The sequence below is a fragment of the Chanodichthys erythropterus genome, chromosome 19 (genome assembly GCF_024489055.1).
Source record: "Chanodichthys erythropterus isolate Z2021 chromosome 19, ASM2448905v1, whole genome shotgun sequence".
Taxonomy (NCBI): Eukaryota; Metazoa; Chordata; class Actinopteri; order Cypriniformes; family Xenocyprididae; genus Chanodichthys; species Chanodichthys erythropterus.
In genome coordinates, this window is record NC_090239.1 from 30,197,824 (window position 1) to 30,207,667 (window position 9,844).

The 9,844-nt window shown below is 36.0% G+C and overlaps 1 protein-coding gene across 1 annotated transcript; it reads left to right on the forward strand.

Annotated features, from left to right (window-relative positions):
• The first annotated feature begins 1,286 nt into the window (after positions 1-1,286).
• Positions 1,287-8,762, forward strand: rac1a (Rac family small GTPase 1a). The gene is made up of 6 exons (XM_067368811.1): positions 1,287-1,581; positions 2,127-2,198; positions 3,471-3,588; positions 4,140-4,202; positions 4,574-4,733; positions 7,415-8,762. The coding sequence occupies exons 1-6, from the start codon at positions 1,547-1,549 to the stop codon at positions 7,543-7,545; spliced, it is 579 nt and encodes a 192-aa protein (XP_067224912.1). The 5' UTR covers positions 1,287-1,546; the 3' UTR covers positions 7,546-8,762.
• Positions 8,763-9,844: the final 1,082 nt, after the last annotated feature.

Consider the following 9,844-nt stretch of genomic DNA (forward strand, 5'->3'; position numbering starts at 1 on the left):
TGTGCATTTATTATGGATAAGGCAGAGCAGTCATTTTTGACAAAGGGGGAAAAGCAGAAAATGGCCTACTCGTCTTTCTGCTTTGTGGTACTTCACTGCCACCTGATCAACAAAAGAAAGAATTAGTTATGATTAATGTGCAGCTTTGTTATTTTTAACCAATCTTAAGTTTATAAAGGTCAAGTGCTCTAACAGTAGACATGCACTAAGAGGGCTTAGAATGGATCGACTGAGACTTTCTAAAATGATCTACATCAAAAATGAACTCTCTAAATTCATTCCCAATATACTCAGTGTCATTTATTAATCAAATTTAATTTAACCATATAAAGTCTACTGTATTATATTTGATATGTGAATTTCTAAGGTCTCTAAATTATCAGCTTTTCTGAAAACCTGTTGTACACAATCTACTGCATGCCTTCTGTCGTCTGATTGATAGTTTATAGTTTTGGGGTTTTTTTAGCAAGTAAAGGGCCTTTTAGGTTAGGTTATGACTTTTTGCTGTGAAAACTTTTTTTTTTTAATAAACATAAGAACTTTTATATTGTTATATTTTTAATGTTGAATGTTTACTGGACTGAAGCAGCTGGTTTATTTGATAAATTTTTTTTTAAAGGGAAAAAGTAAAATATGATGCATCAAGCTTTTGAGGAACATTTATTCCAATCATCACATTGCATTAAATGTGTTGACCCTGCAATTAAAACTACAAAACCTTAATAAAAAAACTAAGCATTTAAATATCAAGACATATTATTAGGAATATAGAGTGACAGATGATGTTTATATGCATTTGATGTAAATCTGCTGTACTTTTATAGAAATCTCGCAGTAATGCTTTACATTACAGGATATTTCAAGAATTTCACCTTTGTTTTTGGCCTTATAAATCCTTTTTATTTTATTTTTTGTTTGTGTCCTTTGCCTCCTTGAGTGAACTCCATATTCTCCTTGATCATACTTACTATATAAGCCATAAAAGCCTGATACATCAAATTATATTATATATATATAATAATAATATGCAAGCTTTAGTTTTTTTTTTAAATACATTTTGTCTAAATAACCTTCAATTTCAAAGCAATTATTTCATACGGCAGGCTGTACAGAGTTTAAAAAGTCTGAAACTAAAATACACTTTTTCTATTTCAAGACATGAAACTTTTAATGATGATAATATTTGAAATCGCACGCTAGATGCATGCGAGACGCAGAGCCGCTCCAGTCCATCAGGAGGCAGCAGAGAGCGTGTTTATTGTTCGGGACGGGACGGGATCTGTGTATGTAGACCGGGATCTGAGATTTTAGGGTGGTGGCTGTTTGTTTAACTGGAGCAGCAGCAGTAAATGCGCTGGAATGCGGTCGGCTAGCTAACTTTACTCCGTCGAGTTTGAGCGAAATTTCACATCGTCATTCATCTTTTATCGACTCCGCTCTTGTTTTGTGCGTGTTGAATTTTGAGGGCGGGTTATCCCGGTCGGAGCAGCTTTTATTGATTCATTCACAGATAAAGCTAGCGGGATAGCGTGCTAAGGGAACACAGATGCAGGCCATAAAGTGTGTGGTCGTCGGCGACGGGTGAGTTTACCCCTATTTTCAGTATTATAATTGTTGTGGAATAAAGTTGTACACTTCTCAGACGTTTCTTGGTTTGCTCTCGTCTTTTAAGTTGAGATAACTTGAAGGCCCTTGATTTGGGAACTTTTGGGCGTCTTAGCTCACAGAGATATATTAAAAGCGCTGAAATTGCTCATTAAATTTGCCTTTCACTTTATTTTGTGAGTAGTGAAAGATACTTATGAATAACTTTAGACTTAAGCTTTTAAAAGTCCATGTATTTGTAGACTGGAGACGAACTGTTTCATGTTTTTCATTACTGCTAAACTGCCCTTCCCTCAGCTTCCTTTAAATGTTACGTCATATACAGTAAACTTGAGCAAGTCAACCAAACCCACTTTTATTATTAATACGAGTAACAATATCATGTTTAAAATAATTGTATGACCTGTTTAATCTGGAAATGAATCATTGTTTAGTTGAAAAAACGATTATAGGAGATGACATCAGTTTATATTGCATAAGGATGTATGAGTGAGATTTGAGTTGTTGTTTTTTTTCCTCAGGGCTGTGGGAAAAACATGCCTCCTGATCAGCTACACCACAAATGCTTTTCCTGGGGAGTACATTCCCACAGTGTAAGCCGACCTCACTCTTACCCCGAGTTTCTTAAAGGGACAGTTCAGCCAAAAATTGTCATCATGTTATATATAAAAAACAAAGATATGACATCCAAAGTATGTAAGGTAGTACAACTAGATCTCTTTTATTGAATTCAAAGGTTTAATTACTTTTTGTTACATATAAAGGTATTTTAAAGATTTTGAAGTGTCAAAAGGTCATTCAGTTTAACTGTCCAAAGGCCAATACAGCATTTCATTTGTGATTAAAATACCTTAAAATGTAATAAATGTATATATTTTTTTAAATTCTAGCATGATTTTATAACATCATATTTCATCATAGTGCAAAATTATGTGTAGAATTCATTGCTTTATAAGAAAAGTTGCGCCCCAAATGACGCACTATGCGCTTATACACTATGTACTCATCCATGTAGTGTATGAATTTTACATGTTTATTTTGTCATTAAACAATGGAGTCTTTTTCTTTTTGGAATTTTCTGTGTGAACGCACTACTCACACTATTTGTTCTTAAAAACATCATAGAAGAGTTCACAAGTACACGAATTGGGACGCACCTAAAGAATGTCTGGAAAAATGAATTTCACTGATGTCATTCGGAGTAACCAATATAGGAGTAAAGGGACCATTTTGGTCCCAAAACATCAGGTCATTCAGTGCAACTGGTATAAAACATGGAAAATGTTGTAATATTTTAAAACTTTTGCTAAATATAAGATGTTTGATTGTCATTTTGTTAGCAAGCTAGCTAGATTTCAGTCTGTTAGTATTGTTTGAAAATATCGTCATTCGTTATAACCAGAAGTGTCATTTGGTAAAACTGAAATTTTGGTTAAACCGAATTACAAATTTGGTGACAAATTTTGTCCATCTTTTAAAAAAATGACAAAAGCAGTGTTAATTGATTATAAAACCACATAATCTCATTATTAACACTTAATAAAACCACAAAATTAATTATATCTCCATTAGGTTTTAAACATAATATCTTAAAAACAAGCATTTGAAAAAAAAAAAATATATAGAATTTTTTTCCCCCTGCATATTGAGATGAAAGTAAGTAAATCATACAGGCTTTTTGTGGTGAACTGTCCTTTTTGTGCCAGTTTCATCTGTGCATGTTATTCTAAGTAAAAAAAAGTGCTTGTCTTTAAACTTTCATCTAAATGTAATATCTAGCTCTGCCTCTAAAACAACTGTTCTTTTTGAATCGCTTTCTTTTTAACCCCTCCACTTCAAGTTTTATGCTATTAACTTTCATTTAGGTTTGATAATTATTCTGCCAATGTGATGGTCGATGGAAAGCCGGTGAACCTGGGACTGTGGGATACAGCAGGGCAGGAGGATTACGACAGGCTTCGGCCGCTTTCCTACCCTCAGACGGTATAGAACTAAAACACATGTATCACAATAGGTTTTTTATTAATTAGATGTTTATTTGAGGTTTTATCAGAGGACCCTTTATTTTGTAACCGCAAAAAGCCAACATATTTGAGAGAGTTATAACTCTTTAAGTTATGAGACCAGGAAGGATCTCCAAACTACTTTGACATACTGCTTAAGAAGCGTAATAAACACTAAGCCTTAGTACGGTAAAATGTTTAAAAATAGCCCAGATCTTAATTTCCTGGTAGGCTAAAGTGATTTCTTATGTTGCTCAGAGCATTAATGGCAGCTCTGTGTTGTCGTTGTCTCTCTTACTGATGCTGCGAGAGTGAATGGCTCAATTGTTTGCTGTTGTCGTTTAGGCACAAACCTCACTGTGTTTTTGTTGCTCTGTTTCACTTGGGAAACAAGTGGAGTCGATTTACAGTTCATTAATGCCAAAGTCTAGTCAATGCTGTGTTTTACAGATAATTGTAAAAGAAAATAGTTGAACATTAGGCAGCATGAAAGGAGGGTTTTGTCTGATTTGTGTTTTTCATTTCTTATAGGATGTGTTCTTGATCTGTTTCTCTCTCGTGAGTCCAGCCTCGTTCGAGAATGTCCGTGCGAAGGTAAGCAAGCCCTCAGATATTTTGTTGAAGTCAATGTAGACGACTTTCGACATGATCACAATGAATGGAAAAGAGGAAGAAGCTCTAAGAATAGTTTGTCTGGCTTGAGAGATTGAGCAAATGTGGTTTAAAAGCCTCAAAATAGCATGTTGATGCTGTAATGAAGCAGACAGAAAGTCGTTTTTAATCTGTCTGCACAATATCCAGCGATATTTCCATATTCGATATAAGGATCAAGTGACATTTGCTGTTGTTGGTAGGAGGAGGTTGTGTTTATCCATGGGTAAAACACAGGTTAGGTTTGGAAATGGCACAACAACATGCTATTAGCAATTGGAAGCTCAACATGTCTGTTTTGATTTCTTCAACAGTGGTATCCAGAGGTCAGACATCATTGCCCCAACACTCCCATAATTCTTGTTGGGACTAAGCTTGATCTGAGAGACGACAAGGACACTATTGAAAAGTTGAAAGAGAAGAAGCTCACTCCAATCACCTACCCTCAAGGCCTCGCTATGGCCAAAGAAATAGGTCAGCACTTCAGTATTATTACACTGGCCTTTAAATGCATTTTTGAATTGTCTTTACACATGTGTATGTTAGGGCTGGGTTTACAATATCGATGAATCAATTTTATTTAATCTTCATTTCGATGGACCGATATCAATTCTTAACTTACAAAATCATTCTTTTTAGTCTTTGCTGATTTCACTTGATGTGTGAACAAACATTATTTGTAGCACGTCTAACATCCAGTAATCTCAATAAGCCTTGTGCTTTATTTTGAAATGAAACCGTCTCAGCTTTCAGATTGTCAATTTTGTGACATTCAAAATTTAAATACTGCTCTTTAATGCTGCATAATATGGGTAATCTCTTTGTCTTTACTACTAGTTACAGCAAAAATGAAAATTTGATGTTTATCTGCTTACCCCCAGGGCATCCAAGATGTAGGTGAATTTTTCTTCAGTTGAACACAAATGATGATTTTTAACTCCAACCGTTGCCATCTGTCAGCTGAATAATGGGAACTTGGATCAATAAGAGTCGAAAAAACTTGCATAGACAAATCCAAATTAAACCCTGCGGCTCGTGACGACACATTGATGTCCTAAGACACAAAATGATCGGTTTGTGTGAGAAACTGAACAGTATATAATTTTTTTTTTTTACCGCTATGTCCAGCTGCGTTCAGCACTCGCTTATTGAGGTCTGATCGTGCTCTGACAATGGAAGTGATGTTTTGCACTCATTGAAGTATATGCGTGAGACATCACTGCCGTTGTCAGAGCGTGATCAGACCTCACTAAGCGAGTGCTGAACGCAGTTGGACATGGTGTATTAGAGGTAAAAAAAAAGATGTAAATACTGTTTGGTTTCTCGCACAAACCGATCGTTTCGTGTCTTATGACATCAATGTGTCGTCACGAGCCACAGGGTTTAATTTGGATTTGTCTATGCAAGGTTTTTCGACTATTATTGATCCAAGTTCCCATTCACTCCCATTATTTTACTGACAGACCGCAACGGTTGGAGTTAAAAATCATCATTTGTGTTCTACTGAAGAAACAAAGTCACCTACATCTTGGATGTGCTGGGGGTAAGCAGATAAACATCAAATTTTCATTTTTGGGTGAACTATCCCTTTAATGAATGTCAGTAGGTATGTTGAAAGATACAGTACAACTTACTGAAATACATATGCGTCATGTAATCACTCAATCAGTGTTTCAACACGTCAGTAAAACGGCTCGTAAACAATGTCACTTAACCCTCAGGAATTTATCTCAGGATAGCCATTCAATGTCCATAGCTTGCTAGTTAGCAAGAAAAAAAAAGTTAAATATATATGCACTATATTACATATTCATTATATTTTTAGTTAACCTCTTAGTGAGGTCTAATTTATTATTTAAAAAGTCATGAAGTTTCTGTAAAAATCATTTGTTGCATCACCTAATATTTTATGTATTCCTTATACCATACTGTTGATATCTGAAAATTGTAATATGAAGGACAAAGAAACATACACATGACATAGAGCAAGTGGCAAGTCTGTTAGTTTGCACATCTATTTTGACATACATGTACAGTATTAGATGTTTTGGCCTGTCTGTTGCTATGGTTATATCACTATCAGTCGTTGTTTTGAATTCAATCATACATTTAAATACAATAAATCTAGAAACTTTTAAGAGGAAAGAGGGCTCCCTTTATGATCACTGAAGCTGTCAATCACTTAGGCACCTGTTCACTGAGATATACACTCCTGCGAACTCACAACGAATCTCTCATAAAAGCGCCTATTTGGCAGTATTTTGGATTTAAACCCAATGCTAATAGGGAACCTTCAATGGGCAGTTGCCTCCCCCGAATTGGTGCTAATGAATGAGTGCCTGTTCGCATTTTACTTTCGCTTTTGAATTAGCGATTTAAAAGCAAGGTGCAAAAGAAGGAAAAACTCAAACATAAAGGAAAAACTGTCACGTCGATTAACCGGTGGGGAAATTTTTTCACTGTCACATCCCTAAAGGCGGGTACACACTGTGAGGTTTTGGCCACGATTTGGTTGTCTGAGATAAATTTTGCAAATCCTAAAAGATTCCTATAATTCTAGGCTAAAATCTATAGTCTTTGATCGCTAGTTTGACATGTTCACAGATCAAATTTTACCACCGACAAAATTCTGGCAGTGTCAGAAGATTTGGCACACAGTCCTGCAGTGTGAGTTCTAAGATGAATGTCAAATTGACATCCATAGACCGCATGACATAATATTCATCATCCGAAGGTCCACAGACAGAGGTGTCCACTAGGTGGCATTATGCACAGTTGTGATGTACTGTGCAGTAGTCGAAGAAGTGTTTAAAGAGCAATACAAAGCAGCTTATCCTTTTCCATTGTTTTGGTTCTTGTTCTAAACTTGCATGCAATGACGGGATCCGCTACTTTTCTTCTATCCTTTCGAACGAATGTCCTATAAATGACACGACTCAGTGCTGCCCTCTGATGTCTGGTAGAGTATTAAAAAGCAATTGTACTGCGCATGTCGAACTCACCCATCCACACTCCTCTCCGGTTTAGTATTCTTTGAAAGCTGTGCAGATATGACACGGAGCGGAACATGGAAAATGATGTATACCCTGGCCTGAAGTTGCCCTGCCTTAGCTGTCTGGATCCACTTTACAAACTTTTCTTTTTTTTGTCCACAGGAGCTGTGAAGTACCTGGAGTGCTCAGCCTTAACGCAGCGCGGCCTTAAGACGGTGTTCGATGAAGCCATCCGCGCGGTCCTGTGCCCGCCGCCGGTGAAGAAAAGAAAGAGGAAGTGTAAAATCCTCTGAAATGACTGCACACACAGCAACAGCTGCAATCTGAGCTCACCTGAGAGGAGAACAATGGAGGCAAGGATGATGGGAAATGTGTGTTGGGGAAGAAGAAACAGTCTGCACAGTGTATGCATACAGATATTCTCTCTCTTGCATTGTAATTAGAATTACGCCACTAACTAGCTGTTAAGACGCCAGAGTATTTGCTTCTGAGAAATGGGAATGGCATGTATAGTTGTTTCCCCTCATACACGAAGAGATTCCTGCTGCCTTCTAATGATGTTCTTTATTTCCCCCTCATTTTGATGTTAAGAAACTAAATGCTCCTTTCAGTTTCTGTTTCTCCATCTTAGTGAGCCCATATATTTTGTTTACAATCTGCATTTTTGTAGAAAATGAATTATTGCCAAAAGTTAAACCTACATGTCATGGATTTCAATTTGCTCACACTAACAATCTCTTCTTTTTTTTTTTTTTTTTTTTTTTTTATTCCTAAATGGTGGGGGGTGTTAATCATGTGTACTTGTAAGAGACGGAGATTGCAGTAATATTGAAGGAACTATTTTACTAGAGGACAGATGAAGAAAACACTTTATTGGTTCCTGTGTTATGGTTCCCATGTTGGAGAGTTTATTTTGTTTAACTGTATAGGAAACAAACCTAGTTAAAATGCATATAATAGCATTGTTTTTTTCAGCATATAGCATATTTTCACTACTGTATCTGAATATTCAGAAGGGCAGACCTCTTGTTTAATCTTTCTCTGTATTTTAGTCAGTCTGTTGGAGGAGTCTGGCAGTGTTTTATGCATTTTACAGTCCCAGTATTGTATTTAGACTACAGATCTACCAGTGCCTAGTATCAGACCAGGATTTTGTTGGAAAGCTGAGTGTCAGAAATTTCTATACTCTAGACACTATGGCATGGGGTTCATGTCCTCTAAAGATTCCCATGAACACTGTGCTAAATGTAGTGGATTCTTAAGAACAGTAATTTAACTGATTTGTTGTTAGGCTGCAGACATCAAGTATTAAACTTCTAATTGGTCTTGTTTCCAAAAAAAAAAAAAAAAAGAAAGAAAAAAGGAAACGGCTGTAATTTGCCGCATGAAATGTTTCATTTTGAAAATCCTGTAACAATGGCAGTTTGAAATGCTTATTCATGATTTTACGGTCTCCACTAAAACTACAATGTATTAACCTTTATGTCTGAAATAGAAATCTAAAAACATACGTCTTTGTCCTTTGTCATTCATTTATCCACATTACACTGAGTCGTAAGCAGTAATTTGTCTAGGTCGTGTCTGGTTAGGATACAGGGTTGTCTATACCATTACATGATAGTTTGCTATTATATGATAAATGCTATTAGTGTGCCCTTGTATTTTTATTACTAACGCTGCATCTGAATGAGTCTTCCATGCTATATAGTAGGTGAAAAACAGTTTGTGAGCCAAGCAGTGTGCCGAATTCAATAGTATTCATAAAACAGTATGCATTCAATTTTCATTCATAACATTTGTTTCAAACCAAATGAACCTACTGTACTATAAGTCATTTATGTAAAGAGTGAGAGCTGTTTGTTCACATAATCATTAATTAGGGATGTCCAGATCCGATCATGTGATCGGAAATCGGGCCCGATCACGTGGTTTCAGACTCGATCGGAATCGGACGTTACCTCCCGATCAGGACTCGGATGTAGGGGTGCAACGGTTCTCGGTAAAAAAATCGAACCGTACCGTATGGTTTGTTTAAAATAGCAACGTGGAAAACAGACAGACAGAGTTCAAATAATGTATGTTTCAGTCGATGGATGCGCAAAACGATAATCAAAAAGCGTGGACAAAACAGTCACTCTTTGTACGGCGGTAAAGTTAGTTTAACGTTTGACATTCGTCAGACATTCGGTTTCATACCCAATTAAACCCTAAGCACATTTCACATTTTCAGCCCAAACAAACTCAGATATGCATAAACAAATGTCCTTTGCATTGCACAAGGCTTAATTTCACCAAATAAAATATATAATAATTAGCCCTATAAATCAATTAAACAATTTAACTATATGACATTATGATATCAAACTAATGGTAAAATGTTCAGAAAAATATCCCCTTTATTGCACAAGGCTCTGTTTTTGGAATTAGCATTTCACTTATTTTATAATATTTTTATTTTTTATTTTAATGTATACAATACTGTAAATCCATTAAACCACAACACCATTTGACCTGAAAGTATCAAACCAAAATTACTCAGAATATCATTCTCTATGATGCACAAGGCTTATTTTCCAGAGTAATAATCTGGTA